This window comes from Pseudophryne corroboree, chromosome 11, assembly GCF_028390025.1.
Source record: "Pseudophryne corroboree isolate aPseCor3 chromosome 11, aPseCor3.hap2, whole genome shotgun sequence".
NCBI classification, from domain to species: Eukaryota; Metazoa; Chordata; class Amphibia; order Anura; family Myobatrachidae; genus Pseudophryne; species Pseudophryne corroboree.
This window is the reverse complement of record NC_086454.1, coordinates 61,745,417-61,766,211: the sequence shown is the minus strand read 5'-3', so window position 1 is coordinate 61,766,211 and position 20,795 is coordinate 61,745,417. Positions and strand designations below refer to the sequence as shown.

Genomic DNA, 20,795 nt, shown 5'->3' with positions numbered 1-20,795 from the left:
TGTCCTCTTTAGCGTGGAGGAATGCGTCCAGAATGGTGGATGCTGCTAGAGACTGTCCCAGTTGTGGTAATGCCGAGTGTCAGGAAAGCCAGTGGTACTGATGAATATCAGGATAAGGTAGTAGCTCAACGCGTTTCGCTGGTTTTAAATGATCCAGCTTCCTCAGGAGCTGAGGAAGCTGGATCATTTAAAACCAGCGAAACGCGTTGAGCTACTACCTTATCCTGATATTCATCAGTACCACTGGCTTTCCTGACACTCGGCATTACCACAACTGGGACAGTCTCTAGCAGCATCCACCATTCTGGACGCATTCCTCCACGCTAAAGAGGACAACCTATCCAGCTAAATACAGGTGGACTCTATCTGCTCCAAGGATCACTGGTAACTACCTCACATCTGCAATTTTTTCGGTTTATGCACAAATAACCGATTAGTGATGGACATCTCCAGTGATCAAGGTCCCTATGAGTGTCAATAAACTGCCTAACGTGGACTTTATAATAATAATTCAGGCACCTTGTGGCATTTTTTATGGAAAACTGATATACAATTTTATTCATATTTTTATTTTAATGGTTTTATTTTATTGTTTAATCATTCATTTACATGTGTAAAATAAATGTGATATTTTTTATATTTAAGCCCTTTGGTTATTGGATTGTGTTCATTATCTACATGATCAGCCAGCGCTGGTAATTTTTTCTTTCTAGTTGTATAGACATAATGCCCCCAGCAGTGCCATATATAGACATAATGCCCCCAGAAGTGCCATATATAGACATAATGCCCCCAGCAGTGCCATATATACACATAATGCCCCCAGCAATGCCATATATACACATAATGCCCCCTAGCAGTGCCAGTTACACAGTGGCCCAATGCCCCCCAGTAGTGCCAGATACACAATACCCCCCAGCAGTGTTAGTTACACAATGTCTTTAATGACCCCAGTAGTGCCATATGCAAAATGCCCCCCAGCAGTGCCAGTTACTCAATGCCCATAATAGTGCCAGATACACAATGCCCCCAAGCAGTGTCAGTTACACAATGCCCGCACTGATGCTCACTCTCTCTGCTGCCACTCCTGCTCCTCCTGCTGCTGCCGTCGCTTCCCATGTCTGAGGGGGGGAGAAGAGCGCAGTTCATGTCTCTCCTACCCCTCACTGTGTCCCGTCTCTGGCGGCCATTTGAAATATGGTGCCAGCTTGCCAGCCAATCGAAGCTCACGGGCCGGCAGCCAATCAGGAGCCAGACCACAAGCTCTGATTGTCTGACGGCCCAGCTACATTTTAAACTGCCAAGTGAGACGGGAACACAGTGAGGGGCAGGAGAGACGCGTGCCGCGCTCTCCTCCCCTCAGACATGCAATGGAACAAAGCAAGGAGGAAGTCTAGTCAGATGCTTGGTTGCATAGGGAGAGGAATCAGCAGTAGTAAGAAGGAAGTAATAATACCACTTTATAGGTCATTGGTACGGCCTCATCTAGAATACTGTGTCCAGTTCTTTAGGCCATATCTTCCGAAGGATATAAATACATAAAAGACTGTAAAAAGAAGAGCAACTAAAATTGTGCATAGCCTACACAAAACTTACCTGGAAAGACTAAAAGATCTTAACGTATAGTTTGGAGCAGAGAAGGGAAAGGGGGACATGATAGAAACTTTCAAATATATCAAGGATTTTAAAAAAGTCCAAGAGAGAGATTTTTCAAAGGAAGAGAAGTATTAGAACATGAGGACATGCACTGAAACTGGAAGGAAGCAGGGGAATTTTGAGGAAAAAATTACTTAACAGAAAGGGTAGTGGATAAGTGGAATAGCCTCCCATCAGAGGTGGTAGAGGCTAAGACAGTAGAGCAATTTAAACATGCATGGGATAGATATAAGGACATCCTTCAAAGAAAAATAAGGATCAAATAAGGTTTGAGGTAACAATATAGTTAAAAAAGGGGCAGACTAGATGGGCCAAGTGGTTCTATCTGCCGTCAAATTCTGTGTTTCTATGATTAGCTAAGAAACAATACCACAAACTAGAGGCTGGTATAAAATTTCATTATAGACTTCCAGTATCATTGGCATAGTCTAATATAAGTAGGACACTTACTGTATGACATCAGGTACACAACTGTGCAGAAAAGGTGCTGGAATCTAAAGGCCCATGCACAGTAAATGAGTCCCTGACGATATTGGCGGCAGCGGGGACCTGGCGGAGTGCCGACATCGACAAGTGCATACACACTTGCGGATGCCAGTGTGTGTGTGGGGGGGGGGGAAGGGGGGGTCAGCGGGGGGAACGACATGTTCAGACAAGGTAGGGGGTCGTTAACGATGTGCGGGAGCGCGCATCATTAACGACCTTGAGTGTACACACTAGACGAGATTGTAAAGGATCTCGCTCAGATTGGCCCTTCTGGGCGATATCTTTTACTTTCTCTTCTAGTGTGTATGGGCCTTTAAGCAACTAATGTTTGTCATTTTTATAGTACATTTTAGACTATACAAAGTCTTGTTGGGATCGGTATGGGATCCTGGCGTACGGGATGCCGTATGTCACTATACCAACATTTGCATCCTGGGCACCAGAATGCCTGCAGTAGGGTGAGCGCATCAAGTCCCCGTGTTGGCTCGCTGCGGGCATGGTTCCCGCTTTGCTCGCCACAGGTTCTATTCTCCCTCTATGGGTGTCGTGGACACCCACAGTGGGAGAATTGCCTACGTCGGCGGTATTTCGGTGGTGAGATAGTACCCCTGTCGGGATTACGGTGTCGGTATTGCGACTGCCGGGATCCCGGAGGGCGGTATTTTAACCGCATACTGTCTTGTTACTACAATATGTGCTACAGTAATATTTCCCAAACTGTCTTGAAAGCCCGTTACAGTCCATGCCTGAACAAAATGACTGCAGGCGCTAATTTAAGGTTACCTTAAAACCAGGACTGTTTGTGGCTTTGGGGGCTGATGCATTGCGCTACAGCACACTTATTGCACAGTTACACATGCTGCAGTTTTATAGTTGTCTTTAAACATGTCTTTCCATTTTCAAGCCTTGACACTGTTGCTCCTTTTACCACAAGATGGCAATGTGAAACTACCTACCATACCTGGGAAATCTCATGCATGCAGCTGTAAGTCGTCTTGTTGTAGGTAAGAGTATATTGGGGGTCATTCCGACCCGTTCGCACGGTGCGGTTCATCGCTGCGGTGGGAACGGGTCAGAAATGCGCATGCGCGGCGTTGCCCAGCAACAGCCGTCGCCGGGCAATGACCAGAAGAAGGAAGAAAGTGATTGCTAGCGCGATCGCAAGAAGATTGACAGCGGGGAGGCGTTCCTGGGCGGATACTCACCGTTTTCCTGGCGTGGAGATCTGAACGCAGGCGTGTCCAGGCGTTTGGAGGGCGGTTGTCTGACGTCAATTCCGGGACCTACATCGCTGGATCCATCGCACAGGGTAAGTAACTGCAGGGCTGGTCTTGTTCTGCACAAAACTTTTTTAGCATAGCAGGGCTGCACAAGCGATCGCAGCCCTGCTATGCAAATAAACACTCCCCCATAGGCGGCGTCTAGTTGATCGCACGAGCAGCAAAAAGTTGCTACGTGCGATCAACTCCGAATGACCCCCCCCCATGTTCGTTGGGAAATAGTAACCAAACCTGTTAAAGGTGTAAAGGTGCATACACACTGAGCGCTTTTCCCCCCTGCCCAGCGATGTCAGCGGGGGTGAGCGGCTTTCCATAGCAGGACGCTATGGAAAGCCGCTCACCCCGCTCTTCATTGCAAATGCCAAATTGCTTTCTCACAAATATTTAAAATGCCCGCTCTAATATATATTGCAGACGCCAGGCGCATCTTATTACCATATACGATAAAAGTGCGCTGTACATCACAAAACACTGCATCCCATAAGAGAAAACAATACACCCACACATTATCTGAGTTCCAAAGCTCATTGATGTATATATTTGTTATTAAAAGGATATGGATTCAGTATATTACAAAGTACAGCATACCTATAGTTACATGGTTACACTCACACAGTAAGCAGTTAAAACATACAGTTACATACAGTTACAGTTACATACAGTTACAGGCCAGCATACAATACCATTATCCTTAAGTTATATAAATTCGTCCCTCCATATGACTCTCTCTCTCTCTCTGTAAAATCATGCAAGAACTCCATCATCGTCTGGGACCGATCAGCAACTCTGAGACCAAAACAGGAACTGACCTCCTGTGTGATCAGCAATGTGTTATCTAGTTTGGGGGAGGGGACTCTCATTCATGATGAGTCACTAGTCTCTTTGTATATGCTGAACAGGTTCAGCCTTGGGGACGTCCAAAGGGGCTGGCCTGAGCTTCCTGTCCACTACCTGTTTGGAATATCTATTGTTCTAATAAAAGTGATTTTAGCTTTTATACTTTTAATCATAACTATCTGTTGCAATGTCCTAGAACTTAACAACAAGTATCAAATGAATCTACACACCAATCTGCTTGCTTCAATACCAAACATGACAAGTGTACCTGGTTTCTTTCAACTAATACACATACATGACATTACTTCATTATATATAATTTTAAATCGTCATGATGTCTGGCGCTTGATATTATTATAATTATGTACTGCATGAAATAAGTGTCGAATCCGTCTCTGTGGCATGCCCGTGTAAATGCGTGTGTTACCATGTATTGCTGTGCTCGCTGCGCGTATTTGCAAGTATAGTTACTCATGTGTGTAGTTTGTATGTTCTTTTTATGTAATATTTTTGACTTCGACATCATCTACTGGAAATACCAGCAGATGAATGGCGGCCACCAGCGATGAAGCGGGAACGCGCATCAGCGCTCACCGCTTATCGTCTGGCCATACACACTTGGCGGCTTTGAGCTGAAAGCAGCTCAACACACCAAAAGTGAGCTGCTTTCAGCTCAAAATCGCCCAGTGTGTATGGGCCTTAAGTGTTGGGGGGAAAACTGCAGCAAATTTCATATACAGTAACACTCCTGAGAGTCAACCACTTCTAAATAGTATCACATATACCGCTTTCACATCGCAAATGCCGGATCCCACCCGGTAAGAGAAACGTGTCCTTAACGGGTGGGATCCGGCATTTGGTCTCCTTTGATGGCTTTCCGACCCGGCAATTTACCGGGTCGGTTGCCATAGCAGTGGGGGGGCGCAGCAGCAGCGGCTCCCATTCACACTGCGCCTAACCCGGTATTCAACCCGGGTATAATCCTTCTTATATACTTGGTTGAATTACCGGGTCAGGCGACTCGCTAATTCGCCGAAAGTGCTTTCACATCGCACACTGACCCGTGTCGACACGGCAATATGCCGTGTCAATACCGGGTTATTTGTGCGATGTGAAAGGGGTAATACTGATGGGTTATTTACCCATTTTATGTTTCTATAATAATCCATTTATAGGACTGTGCTACATCCAGGGTTCACTTGTGAGATCAACAAAAAGTCCCTATGGGGTATAGGAGAATATTGATATCTATAATCGCTTAGGAGGAACATGGCCAGCTGAATCAGAAGTGTGACTCTCATATTATATGAGTGACCATCACACAACTATCTCTTCCAGGACCTAGCATTATAATTCAGATATTTAAGCCTACCTTTATATGCAAACTAAGGCCTGGATTTTGTTGAGGTAAGACCTTTCCTGACCTACCAAAATCTGACCCAGATCCAGCACCCACCCAACCATGCCCACTTTACAACAAAACTTACACCCCAGAATTCAAGATGCCAATACTGCTTTATTCCTCTAGCACTAAGGCCCTCATTCTGAGTTGATCACTCGCTAGCTGCTTTTAGCAGCAGTGCAAACGCTAAGCCGCCGCCCTCTGGGAGTGTATCTTAGTTTAGCAGAAGTGCGAACGAAAGGATCGCAGAACGGCGTAAATTTTTTTTCAAGCAGTTTGAGTAGCTGCAGACCTACTCCTACCTTGCGATCACTTCAGACTATTTAGTTCCTGTTCTGACGTCACAAACACGCCCTGCGTTTGGCCAGGCACTCCCCCGTTTCCCCAGGCACGCCTGCATTTGTATCTGACACGCCTGCGTTTTTCAGCACACTCCCGGAAAACGGCCAGTTACCTCCCAGAAACACCCCATTCCTGTCAATCACTCAGCGGTCAACAATGCGACTGAAAAGCGTCACTAGACCTTGTGTGAAACTGCATCGGCTTTTGTGAAAGTACGTCGCGCGTGCGCACTGCGTACCATACGCAGAAGTGCCACTTTTTTGCCTGATCGCTGCGCTGCGAACAACGGTAGCTAGCGATCAACTCGGAATGAGGGCCTAAGTCCCATTGGCTCCATAGCTGTACCCACCACAGGTGGATTAGACTTAAAGTGGCTGTGGAAAAATACAATAAAAATGAATGTAGCCTCATGTAGGTAGAACAGTATCCGCTGTAAGCAGGATGAAGTACATTTCCTTACCACTGGGAAATAAATAAAAAATGCATCTGTGGATCTTTGTGGGGATTAAAAAAAATAAATGAATGTAAATCAGTAAGAAGTTAAACTACCCAATCACACATCTAGAAGACATTCACTCTACATTTCTAAGCACCAACAGTTTTTCTTGAAAAACCAACCTGCATAAAGCTTGCTATTGTGAAATATTCATAAGAAATATTGGGGTTTATTCATAAAGCAGAGAAAATCCCTGTTTTGCGTTAAACAGGTCTTTCTCAGCTTACCGCAAATCACAGAGCGGGTTACCATGAAGAAGTGCCTGAATTCTCCAGCAGCACCCCCGCTCCGTGCCTGCTAAAGTATGGTGAGTGCGATTCATGAAGTAGCGAAAAACTTGGCTTTCCGCTTCTCCATGGAGTTCAGGTTCGCCATCTCAGGATGGCGTTACCTGAACCGCGGTGCGGTAACTGCAGGGAAAGGGAAGCTCAATGCTTCCCTGCTCTCTGTCCGCACCCGGTGCTAGCTCTGCCCCCCCCTGACCTCCTGGCAGACACTGCGGCCTGCCGAGAGGTCAACAGACGGCGCATACGCAGAGGGACCCGCTGGCTGACTCTGGATATCGCAGGAGGAGTCGGCGTAGCTGGAGCCCTGGACACCGCCGAGCTTTGCTGGAGAGGGCAGTATACATAAATTGTTACTTGTACTAGCTGTACATCGCATCGAACCGATGCAATGTATAGTGATAAGCAACAAATCGGTTTTCATTTTCCTTATGAATAGACCATATTACCATTTCAAAATTGGTCGCAGATAAGATAGGTTACAAGGGATACGTTCAGCATTCCGGCGGTCTGTATGCCGCTGGTCATGTGACTGTATCTGGTTTAAGGCCTGGGAGGGGGGGGGGGGTGGTTTGGGTTAAGCACTTGCCCCCCCAAGGGTTAGTCCTAGCCGCCACCCCCCACGGATTAGGTTAGGGGTGAAATTCCCCTGTCCGCTGTCGGGATCCTCATTGTTAGGATACCGTGGTCGGTCATGTGACAGTCGGTATTTCATACCTTAGCCGGTTACAAAACACTTTCATATGTAAAACCTGCTAAATCTGCTATGGGTGAGTGGCAATTTAAATCCGGGAAATATGCGTTAATACCACTTTTGGTAAATTTAAAAAAGGAGTACTCTGATTATGATCATTTGTTAAATTTAATATATCCACATGTGTTTTTTAGGCTGCCCTTTATTAATATTGGAAAATAAAGAAATTATTACACAAAAAATGCTGTCACTTGAGACCTCAATATGAAAAATACAAAAATAAAATTGTGGGTTGATTTTACAGCTGGTGAGGGGGGGATAAGTCCTAACCCAACTCAAAATTGCAGTGTAGAATAGTGACAGCCATCAATGGTTTTACCCCATCAACAGAAAACCATCTGTGTGGTATGCCATTGATGGTGAAAGCATTTGCCCTCAGCCATAGACCATCGATGTTTATCCCTAGTGTAGAAGTGAAGTTGGCCAGTGTTTGTGTGCTACAGGCAGTGCTTTCTCTGCATGCCAGAAATGGTTTGCATCCCCTTGCATCGCAACATGGTTTGACCCTGTGCAAATTTAGATTCACTCCGAACTCCAGATGAGGCCCTGTAATTTCCGTACCATAGATGAAAAGTTACTTAAGATAATGAAGGTGACATTTCCAAACATACAGTTTTCAAGGGACAGTGTTAGGGATCACACCTCTAAAATCAACAACTGTAATTGACATCTGAGAGAGCTGTGGTGAGGAAGGAATCCTACTTACACCACTCCCTTTCAGGAGTCATCAGGAGAAAGCTGAAGTGGGCAGGACCTCCCACCTCGTGTGTGTTACTAACTAGATTTTTTCTTATTGCTTTCCAAACAGATTAAAGACTCCAGGGGAAAAGGAGAACTCAGGATTTCCAATGTAACTTGTAGTTACTTTTTGTTTTTTTTTAACTGTTGGCAAGAAAAGTTTTTTCTTTTTTCTTTTTGTCTCTGCAATGTCATCATTACCTAAAGTACAACCCAAAAACTGGAAAGCTGGAATCTTGACATCCAAAAAAAATCTCCAAAACAAACAAAGTTCCCTGGAGATGAATGAAAACATGAACACGCATTATGAACACATCCACTTGCCGCAAGGGTTAAACAGCAATGGACCGCAAGGTCAGGAGCACGCTGGCAGCACTTTTGAACTGAAACGTGATGTACTGATTACCACGGAGTGCCCTCGGCCAGTTATCAATCTGGACCCCAGAGTTTCCATCTACAGCGCAAGGCGACCCTTACTCACCAGAACCAACATACAAGGCAGAGTTTATAACTTCTTAGAAAGACCTACAGGGTGGAAATGTTTTGTGTACCACTTTACAGTGTGAGTATCCTTTGTTATTTTTTATCAATTTTATATTTTTAGATTGGTATTTTATTTGAATGCCAGTGGCTGTAATTTTTTTTTTTTTTCACAGTACATAGCATTTGGCGTTGTTTCAGTGCGCCTTTATAAGGGCAAACATATTGAGGTTATGGTATGTAGAATGTTTTATAGAAAATCTATATTTAAATATTTTTATGTTATATTTATGGCTACAGGGGATGTTTAAATACTTTTAAAACAGCTGTAGGCTTTCAAACGTTTCTGTACAATGTCTGAGTACCTAAAGAGTTAAAGTTTTGCATATTGCAGGAAACAGCTATTCAGGACAAAACAAAATAAAACATAAAATAAACATTCTGTATCAGTAGTTATCTACAACTAATAACTACTGTATCAGTTTAGCTTTGTTGGTGAAAAGCAACTATTACTTTGTTCCACATCTGATTCATCTGGCTGCAATTACTCTGTAATTTGGAAACAAGTGCTCACCTGTATAGCTTGAGAGAATTTAATTGTCATTGATTTGTGGAAATGGTTTTATAGAAGCCTCAGTATACTTATGGTGATGTAAGATTGGTCCGACAGTGTTATACAATGTTATCTGCCCTGACTTATTACCTTATTCTTCAATAATGTATGGTAGTGTGTTCTTCAATCATGTAAACCAACTCATATAATTTGGCGTTTTGTTCTTGTAATGAGTTGTTGCATGAATTGTGCGTTTGCATCATTCAGTAGGTTCTGTAATGCCACCACGTAAGAATGGCACGTATAGATGTGAAATATTATTAGCAGTGTGGCAGCAGGCATTACAGTGGCCTGCAAGTGCAATGACTAAACTTTCTCTGTTCCAGGTACAGAATAGGCGCTGTGCGCCCTGCGCTGTACTTAGTGTTTTGATGTTTTTTGGCCTAAATCAAACTTCCATATTTGAGCCAATCGGTTCTGGTTTCTTGGCAAACAATGCTTTCAAATGTTACATCGTATTTCTGTTTTGGGGAGGAAGGCCGTGACTATTAATCTGCTATGAAGCTGCCTTGTTATTACTGAATTTCAATAAAATGTCCTGATTATTTATTTATTTATTTATTTATTTATTTATTTATTTTACTACAAACCTTAAGTCTATAAAATAAATTGCCTTTATGATATGGTCATTGGTAGCATTGGAAAATCGACAGCATATGTAACCTTTTCCATCATTTGAAAGAACATGAGATATTTGACAATGGATTTAAAGTCCCCATACCTCAGCGACATATTGGTGCTATTTGCTGATCCCCCAATGGGTGCTTCGAGGGAATCGGAAATATTAAGCATGTTAAAAAAAATCTGAAAACAGACAGGATAGCCGATCATCGATAGCCAGCGATCGGTGGATCATCGGTTCTGGCCGAGTCAGGGAATGGGCAAATTGTTGGAGGGTGTATGGGGCCCATAGAACATTTCTCACATGGTTTCCTTTCTGCCAAAGCTCTGCAGATGATTCCATATGTATTTGTGAATGTTATTCCTTCCTGGTTCACATTGCCAGTTTTGTACGTTAGGATTACTGTCCTTAAAGTCCGTCTCATCCCTCATAGCAAGTGGCTTGTTAAGTAGGCTTGGAAAAGGCATTGCAAAATAAAATAATATTGTTAGAAAAGTGCTAATTAGTTACATGCTATAGAGATCTATCTGGCGACCTGTCGTTGTGCCAACAAAGTGGCTGATTAGGTAAGCTAGCCTATACACACCAAATGGCTGCTCATTAAGTCGGGCCCGATGGTACAGCTGGACAGGCATTTAAATTTCCCTGCCCAGCTGTGATGCCTGTGTCGGCAGTCCCTGCAAACCAGTTACAGGCAGTTGGTGGGTTGCTGCACACACGTGCAGATACATGATAAATCTATCAGACACGTCAAAGTCGGCTGTACTGCAGGGCCGGCCTGATGTGTCTGTAAGCTACGTTGTTCTCATACATATTGATGGTCATTCCGAGTTGATTGCTCGCTAGCAGTTTTTAGCAGTCGTACAAACGCTATAACGCATCCCTCTGGGAGTGTATTTTAGCTTAGCAGAAGTGCAAACGAAAGGATCGCAGAGCGGCTCCAAAAAAAAAAATTTGTGCAGTTTCAGAGTAGCTCCAGACCTACTCCTAGCTTGCGTTCACTTCAGACCATTCAGTTCCGTATTTGACGTTGCAAACACGCCCAGCGCTCGCCCAGCCATGCCTGCGTTTTTCCTGGCACGCCTGCGTTTTTTAAAACACTCCCTGAAAACGGTCAGAACCCCGAAATGCCCTCTTCATGTCAATCACTCTGCGGTCAGCAGTGCGACTGAAATGCATTGCTAGACCCTGTGCAAAACTACATCGGCCGTTGTGAAAGTACGTCGCGCGTGCACATTGCGCCGTTTTATAGCTTCATCGCTGCGCAAAGAACATTTTCTGCTAGCGATCAACTTGGAATGACCCCCATTGTGTGTAGACACTGGCAGCCCACTACTGATATTTTGTTTGTGGATATGATGAATGATATATCAGCAGTGTGTACCCAGCATTACTTTTGTAGATTAATAAAACTTGTATATTTCTTCCTTAACCTATTGGGTTTTATCCTGAATTTGGGGCAAAGGTCTCGCCGCGTATGTTAATGGACCAGGGTTTGAACCGTGCTCTTAAATTATTTTAGTGGATTTAGCTTCATCATACCATCAAATACATTTGCAAGTGTGATCTGGAAGTCACAAGTGGTGCACTATCAATGAATTCAGTCCTTTAGTGTTCATTCTAGCACCCTGCACCTTTCAAATCCTGTGCAGTTCCTCTCTCCTGCCTGGGGTGTCACTCTTTGCTTTGGTGCTTCTCAGCACACACGGGTCTGTATCACAGCACTGAGTAACAGATCAGAGTGTGCTGAAAAGCATCACAGCAGAGAGCGACACCCCAGGTAGGAAAGAGGAACTGCACGGATTTTGAAAGGTACAGGGTGCTAGAATGAACACTAAGTCCTGTGTCCACTCTGTTCACTGACCTTTATTATTAAAGCACGACTGTTTAGCATCCTTTTTTATCCCTTCTAAATGGTTCATGTTTTATAGATCTTTTTATTTTGTAGTGTAAAAACTATTCCATTAGCTCCCAAAAGCATCAACATTTATTGCGCCCCAAGGCATGTACTAGTCTGTATTTGGGGCCTGATTATTAAACTAAAAATTGCATTCAGTCCTCTGAAAATGTACATTTTTGGATGATAATGTTAGTTGTTGCTTTACTGGAATGGGCTCTTCTCTAACCACCTGCCCTGACGTGAGACCTATTATAAATATCCCCGATAAACTTTCCAAATTGCTGCCATACAGGGAGATAAGCAATGCTTAGCTATCAGGGTTGCCATGCAAAATGGAATATATAGGTTCTTTAAAATGCTACTTTATTTAGATCATTGTCATTATTCTAAATTATTAGTAAATGTTTCATTAAATTGTCCGCTGTGGTACATGTGTATGTTAATGTGGGCCATACTGTACATCAGCCGGGTGATTCCCTGATGCCGATCCGATTCGCCAGTCCAACATGTTGTATTTGCCCAATTCCCTGGCCCAGACATTGGGAGCACAGGGAATTGCCCCCAAACCAGGTACTAAAGCAACATAGATAGTCCTACTGTATGTAGATGCTTATTGCAAGGGACGGCTTATAAGGGGGTGCCATCATAATGACATTCTTTTGGACATTATTATAGTTTTTTTTTTTTTTTTTTTAATAAGCTCAGCTGGTCCTTTCCCTCAAGCCATGGGAGTTGCGACCAGAAACGGTGTTTACCAGGATTGCAACATTGCTACAGTATATATCAGCACCTGCCAAATCTGTTTCTGAGGTTGTTACTGTGCTGACCAAAAGAAACCATCAACTTATGACTTCCCATTGATAAGTGTGGTAACACCATTGTCCAGCTACACATTCAGGTTAACACTTAATTGACCAGTCGTATAAACTGGGTCTTGTTTCCAGGAACTTGAGGGCATTGATGTGCTACTGTATATCCCGGGGTACACTAAGAGAACATTGACAGCTCAGTAATCAAAAATTTCATGGTGGCCCTGCAATGATATTGTAAGAACCCTGCACCTACAAATAACCCCAGGAGACATAGGTAAATGTGGGGCACAAACCACCTCCACAATAAATCAAGCAGTACTGACAAAAATGAAAAGTAAAAAACAAATAAAAACCCACTTATAAAAAAACATCCTCTGATTATTTATTTATTTATTTATTTATTTATGTAGAGCTTTGTTATTTATAGTTGCAGACGGGTGGTATTCATGTGACCGGTGGTCGGGAGACCGACAGTCACATGACCTCCTCCACCATCCCGACCACTCACTATCCCGATGGTCGGCATGCCGACCAACAGGAACTATTCCCACTCGTGGGTGTCCACGACACCCATAGAGTGGGAATAGAACCCGTGCCGACCGCAGGTCGCCACCGAGCACGAAGCGTGGCAAGCGCAGCGAGCCCGCAAGGGGCTTGCTGCACTCGCCCCTCCCCGCCGGGATCCCGGCATCGGTATGCTGCTGGGATCCCGGCGTCGGTAAGCTGACCGGCGGTCAGCCGTACTACACCCGTGCAGACTATAGGGCATACATGCTGGAAGGGTGGTATTCATGTGACCGGTGGTCAGCAGGCCGATGGTCACATGACCACCCCCAAAATCCCGACCACTTACTATCCCGACGGTCGGCATGCCCACCAACAGGGACTATTTCCACTTGTGGGTGTCCACAACACTTAGGGGTATATTCAATTGAAGTAGAAAACTGCTGTCTGTCGAAAAGACGTCAGTTTTCGACTTTTTAAGGTCGAATCCTGATTCGACCTATTCAATATTTTCCTACATTTTTCGACAAGTCGATAAATTCGACTTGTCGAAAAGCACGTGGAATGGCGGAATAGCTGCCGATCCACGTGTTGATGTCGAAAACGGGGGCAAATCCGACATGTTTTGGCCCCCTTTTCGACCATCTCAGTCCGACATCAAAATGATGTCGGACTGAGATGCGAACCCAGAGGAGGCGAGGGGGGGGGGGAGCCGCAGGGAGACGGGGGGACAGCCGGCGGGCATACAGGGAAGATCAGCGCTACAGTAGCGCTGCAGCAGGATATCACTCAGCCGCCCGATCTCACGGCAGCTTCCACCCGGCTCCTCCTCTGCGTCTCATCTAAATTCGACTTGAAAAAGTCGAATTTTAGATGGGATTGAATAGGGTTGTCGGATCCATTCCGACAAATACATGTCGGAATAGATCCGACTTTAATTGAATATACCCCATAGAGTGGGAATAGAACGTCGCCACCGAGCCCGTAGCGTGGCGAGAGCAGCGAGCCCGCAAGGGGTTTGTTGCACTCGCCCCTCCCCGCCGGGATCCCGGCGTCGATATGCTGACCGGAGGTCAGGAGACCATCGATCAGCCATACCACACCCCAGACTGGAATATTGCTATTTGACACGTACAGTACGTGCTATGGAGCCCTAGGACTAAGGGGAAGATTTACCAACCAATCATCCTCTAAAGGGGGGTAGGTACACATCTGTACAATCCTATCAGAAGAACGGGCCGTCCATGGTATAGGTGATGCGGGAGCGTTAGCCAATAAATAAACGGCTTGTAGCATTCTACAGTGGTTGGGACGGGGAGGTATACTTACTTACCTCCCCATCCCCTGCCCACCTAACCCCCCCTTTGTTGGGATACGGAACATTAAGATGCCGCAGTCAGTATTCTGACCGCCGACACCCCCCCCCTGCTGGCAAATCTTACCCAATCCAATCAGGAGCGTTAACCCAATCAGCTGGGGATCGCATTCTGTATGTGTGTACACACCTCAACTGCCGTGTTACAGGCTGTATTTGACAAATGACAGGAGCTGATCAGTTTGTACTTTATCTCTTTCCCCTGTATATCTCACCAAGATTTGATGCATCTCCCCCTATATGAAAGATTCTGTGCAATTATAAAATGTGAGCCACAGTATATTCTGTTTGGCCAGAGCCGGCCCTAACCAATATGATGCCCTAGGCAAGATTTTGACTGGTGCCCCCTAGCACCGCCGCTAGTTCTGCAGGACATGCCTGGCATGAGTCAGCTGGAAGCTCTGCTAACTTTGGGACACCTTTCGTTTATGAAAATGCGTCTTATTTGCATTACTATGTGGCTAGGATGCACAAGCAGCTTCTGCTGATTAAAATGATATGCAGCATGCCTATATACTGTGTGAGACTGTGGCTGTATCTGCATACATTACAGTGATTTCCAGGAATACACTGCAACGTAGCATTTCGTTTGTAGATACAGCCTCAGTTACACACAGAATATAGGCATGCCACATATCATTTTAATCAGCAGAAGCTGCTGGTGCCCCTAAGCATACCAAATGCCCTAGGCATTTGCCTAGTTTGCCTATGCCTAGGGCCGGCTCTGTGTTTGGCCACATATACTGTAACGTTAGCTCCTTTTATACATTGAGTGAATAGCTGCATAAAACTGTTTGTTGACTTACCTTCATCTTCTCTGTAACATAATGGTGCAAATCACTTTGATCGTTAATGTTTCCTGAGTCTGGATAAACAGAAGTTACGTTGTCACTTGTCTTCCCAATTAAAGGCCCTCTAATACTATAAATGTACTCTTTGTTTTGTTGTCTTACTGTTCTTGTAGGACTGTTTCTATGGTAGTGATAGCTATTTTCCTACAGGGTTCGAGCTGCTGTTCAGTGGTGGTCATTCCGAGTTGATCGCTAGCTACATTTGTTCACAGCGCAGCGATCAGGCTAAAAAACGGCAGTTCTGGGCATGTGTATGCGGCGCAATGCGCACACGCGATGTACGGGCACAACGAACGATGCAGTTTTGCACAGGGTCTAGCGATGCATTTCAGTTGCACTGGTTGCCGCAGAGTGATTGACATGAAGTGGGCGTTTCTGGGTGGCAACTGACCGTTTTCAGGGAGTGTTCGGAAAAACGCAGGCGTGCCAGGGTGAACGCTGGGCGGGCGTGTGACGTCAAATCCGGAACTGAATAGTCTGAAGTGTACGCAAGCGCTGAGTAGGTTTTGAGCTACTCTGAAACTACACAAATTTTTTTTTTGCATGCGCTCTGCGATAAAAACGTTTGCACTTCTGCTAAGCTAAAATACACTCCCAGTGGGAGGCGGCATAGCGTTTGCACGGCTGCTAAACACTGCTAGCGAGCGATCAACTCGGAATGACTCCCATTGTTTTATCTACTCCATAATGCGTGTATTTTCTCCCAGAGTTCTCCTGGTGTGTCTGTGTCGTGATCTCGCAGTACAGTAGCTTGGAGGTATGGCCAGTAATAAGGGATGTGTGCTGTTTGCTGCTGTATTTTGAGAACTTTTATCTGCAGACCACAAACCACATTAAAGCAACCGTGATAGAAGAAGATGGTGGCCAATATGTACTGAAACAGATTTGCATCATAACAAAATGATTCATGTAATTCCAGCAATGCCTTCTAAGAATAAAATAGTAATTAATAATGAAAACATGTTTATATTGTGCCTGTTATCACCAGACGGATCCATGTTAATTTATTTGTCGGTTTGCCAATAATGTCCTTGGGAATTAAACGCTGCAATTAATCTGATCAGTAGCACAGTTTCTGCTAGATCAGTCATCCTCTACTTTGCGCCAAATCCCAGTCGCATTATGAATGTGCTGCCAGAGGTGGGAAAACCTAAAATCACTTACTTAGGAAACAAACGTTAAAAAAAGCATATTATTAACATTAAACACAAATTGTGAGTTTAAAAAAGGTTAGTATATTTAATCAGTCATGTAATGTCACATTGGGCAATAATGTTCATTGCTTGTGATAGATGCCCTTTTACACAATAGGTATTTTTTGTTGTGCAATGTATGCAGGTTTAGAAAACTGCACAACCCTTCCCCACATATAGGGTCTTATTCAGGTTTGTTAGCAAACAAAAAAAAGTTAGCGGTTGGGCAAAACCATGTGCACTGCAGATGTAACATGTGCAGAGAGAGTTAGATTTGGCTGGGGTGTGTTCAGACTGAAATCTAAATTGCAATGTAAAAAATCAAACAGCCAGTATTTACCCTGCACAGAAACAACATAACCCACCTAAATCTAAATCTCTCTGCACATGTTACATCGGCCCCACCTGTAGTGCAGCATGGTTTTGCCCAATTGCGAACTTGTTTGGTTTGCTAACAAACCTTAATAACCCCTCTAGTCAGTGGCGTAAGTTCGTCACAGTTGCCCGGAGGCAAGTTCATACCAGTTGCCCCCCCTTCCCCCTTATATTTAGATAAATATATGTATGTATGTGTGCATATATATATGTGTGTGTGTGTGTGGAGTGTTCTGAATTTTTTTTTTATATACTGTATATATACATTTCATTGTCTTTTTTTTATTTTAAATCACACATTTCTTAGCAGTCATACCCAGGATTAGAACCCACTGACAGCAGACACTTTACGGATGGAGCTATTTGCTCCTGTACAGGAAGCATGAGAATTGTAACTATATGAAGTTATGTGTAATTGTCAGAGAAGTAACTTCATATAGTGAAAAATTAGCGTCAGCCATCAATTAACTTACTTCAATGGTGTCACAGAATGGGGGGAGAAGAGCCCCCCTTTAGAGCAGGAGCCCGGCGGCAGATGACTTCGTTGCCTCTCAGAGTTCTGCCTCTGCCTCTAGTACACCAAATAAAATACGCCATAAGTTTTTAGCACTGGTTGCTTTCATGCAAATGGATGGAGAGAATTATTGATGACTTAATTATAAATAATTGGAGAGACTTTGTTTTTTTGTGTTTTTTACTAGGCCTTGGAGACAGATAAAGTGGAGAGAGATTATGGGCCGGATGTATTAAGCCTTAAAAAGTGATAAAGCACCAGCCAATTAGCTCCTAACTTCCATGGTACAGGCTAGGTTTGAAAAATGAAACTTAGGAGCTGATTGGTTGGTACTTTATCTCCGTCCACTTTACCTCTCTCTCCGAGGCTTCGTACATAGACCCCTTTATCTCTCTCTGTGGCTTAGTAAATAGGCTCCTTGGTATTATTATTTTAATATAATTTATATTTTATCATCCCCTTCCTTTGAGCGTTATCTGAATGTCTAACGTGAGAGTCAACAGTATGAAAATGAGGGGAGGGAACAGGTTCAGATGATAGATGTTCTTTGTCACTTAGGGAGAGCACCGGGCAATACATTCAGGTAGGCCCTACACACTGGGCGATATTACTGAAAGATATGAATGAGATACCGTTCATATCTTTCAGTGTGGAGGCACCAGCGATGAACGATGCGCGGCCCCGCGCTCGTTCATCGTTGGTGCCCAGTCGCCTGTGCATGCAGGTCAATATGGATGATCTCGTCCATATTTGCCTGCACTGCTATGGAGCCGGGTGACGGGGGGAGTGAAGTTTTACTCCCCCCGTCACTGCCCCCCTGCCGCCGGGTCGCCCGTCGGCCATATCTGCTATCGGGCAGCTCGGCGGCGGATCGCATAGTGTGTAGAGCCCATAACTGTGTTCTTTTCTGATCTTATTTTAAAGATGATTAATACAATTGGGGGGAAATTGAAGATGATTTAGGAATAACATTTGACCGTGGCACATGCTCCTCTGCAAAGGCAAATAAAGTCTTAAAAACTGAACCAAATGTTGATAAATGCACATGATGTAAACCAAGTGATACTACGGATAATGTTGCTGCATACTGTAGATGACCGCTGGTATATGGGGTATAGCTTGGGCACCTCCGTGTACGAAGGACATAGGGAAACTACATAGGGTTCAGAGGTGGGAAACTATAGTAATATGGGCCATGGAAAGGTACAGTATAAAAACAGGATAGAGAAACTAGGTGTATCTGGTTATCAGAGGCGTAACTAGGGTTTTTGGAGCCCAGGGCAAGATGGAAAATGGAGCCCCCCCCCCCCAATTAAAAAACCCCCCACAAACCAGCAAAAGAAGCATAGGCGCGTGCTGAAAAAATGGGCGTGGTCACACACCTGAAGGGGTGTGGTCACTGAAAATGGCTCACAGTGCCAGTTACATTGCCCCACAGTGCCAGATACAATGCCCCACAGTGCCAGATACATGCCTCACAGTGCCAGATACATGCCCCACAGTGCCAGATACATGCCCCACAGTGCCAGATACAATGCCCCACAGTGCCAGATACATTGCCCCACTGTGCCAGATACATGCCCCACAGTGCCAGATACATGCCCCACAGTGCCAGATACAATGCCCCACAGTGCCAGATACATTGCCCCACAGTGCCAGATACATTGCCCCACAGTGCCAGTTACATTGCCCCACAGTGCCAGTTACATTGCCCCACAGTGCCAGTTACATTGCCAGATACATTGCCCCGCAGTGCCAGATACATTGCCCCGCAGTGCCAGATACATTGCCCCGCAGTGCCAGATACATTGCCCCGCAGTGCCAGATACATGGCCCCACAGTGCCAGTTACATTGCCCCACGGTGCCAGATACATTGCCCCACGGTGCCAGATACATTGCCCCACGGTGCCAGATACATTGCCCCACGGTGCCAGATACATTGCCCCACGGTGCCAGATACATTGCCCCACGGTGCCAGATACATTGCCCCACGGTGCCAGATACATTGCCCCACGGTGCCAGATACATTGCCCCACGGTGCCAGATACATTGCCCCACTGTGCCAGATACATTGCCCCACTGTGCCAGATACATTGCCCCACTGTGCCAGATACATGCCCCACTGTGCCAGATACATGCCCCACTGTGCGGCCCCCCCGGTCACTCACCTGCTGTTGTGTCTGTGAGGGGAGGAGAGCGCAGCGCCTCTCCTTCCCCTCACCGCTCCCGGTCTCCGGCGGCTGTGTGGCGCCGGTTCGCCAGCCAATCAGAGCTCGCGGACCGGCAGCCACTCAGGAGCCGGTCTGCAAGCTCTGATTGTCTAACGCCGGAGACCGGACACACGCAGCGCTGCTGGCAGTGCTGCTGGCAGTGCTGTTAGTGCTCTGGCGGCGGTGAGGGGAGGGAGAGACGCTGCGCTCTCCTCCCCTCACATTTCGGCGTGATGGGGGCGAGTGGGGCATGATGCCCTGGCCGCCGGCGGCGCCCCCCTCTCCTGGGCCTGCCAAGGCGCCCAGGGCACGTGCTCCACTCGCCCTACCCTTGTTACGCCTCTGCTGGTTATGCTGGTCAAAAATATACTGTAAAGGTACGAATATATACTATTATGATACTATTTTTAATATTTCAAAATAAATTGCGAACCAAGTTAAATGCTTGGCAGCACCGTTGGCATAGTGGTTAGCATTGCTGCTTCACTGAGCTAATGTCTTGGATTCAGGGGCAGATGTATTAAGCCTGGAGAAGTGATAAAGCAGTGATAGATATATATATATATATATATATATATATATATATATATATATATACACAAACGACTTTTGGCAGCACTCCCAGGTACAAATAACTCAGTCCCGGTGCCCTCCTAGACCCGCAGAGCCACGGGTCAATACAACAGTCCACTGTAGGCGGCACACTGGTCACAAAAGGTACAAAACAGCAGGTTGCAGCAACAACGTTTCGAAGTTTATTCTTCGTCCTCAGGTTACCTGAGGACGAAGAATAAACTTCGAAACGTTGTTGCTGCAACCTGCTGTTTTGTACCTTTTGTGACCAGTGTGCCGCCTACAGTGGACTGTTTATATAGATATAGATATATATATATATATATATATATATATATATATATATATATATATATATATATATAGTGTGTGTAAGTATGTATGTATGTATGTATGTATGTATATATATATATATATATATATATATATGTGTATATGTAGGTATTTATTTTTATATACATACATACATACATACATACATACATACATACATACAT

The 20,795-nt window shown here is 44.9% G+C and overlaps 1 protein-coding gene and 1 long non-coding RNA gene across 2 annotated transcripts in view; one reads left to right on the top strand and one right to left on the bottom strand.

Annotated features, from left to right (window-relative positions):
• KCNQ1 (potassium voltage-gated channel subfamily Q member 1) overlaps window positions 1–20,795 on the top strand; it is a 278,960-nt gene that overhangs the window by 18,348 nt on the left and 239,817 nt on the right. Inside the window, exon 2 of the mRNA XM_063944343.1 lies at window positions 8,346–8,837. Within this exon, the coding sequence (XP_063800413.1) occupies window positions 8,464–8,837 (374 nt within the window). The 5' untranslated portion in view covers window positions 8,346–8,463. The remainder of the gene's footprint in view (window positions 1–8,345; window positions 8,838–20,795) is intronic.
• The window catches only part of LOC134968833 (uncharacterized), a 115,698-nt gene that overhangs the window by 47,296 nt on the left and 47,607 nt on the right, over window positions 1–20,795 (bottom strand). The window lies entirely within an intron of this gene.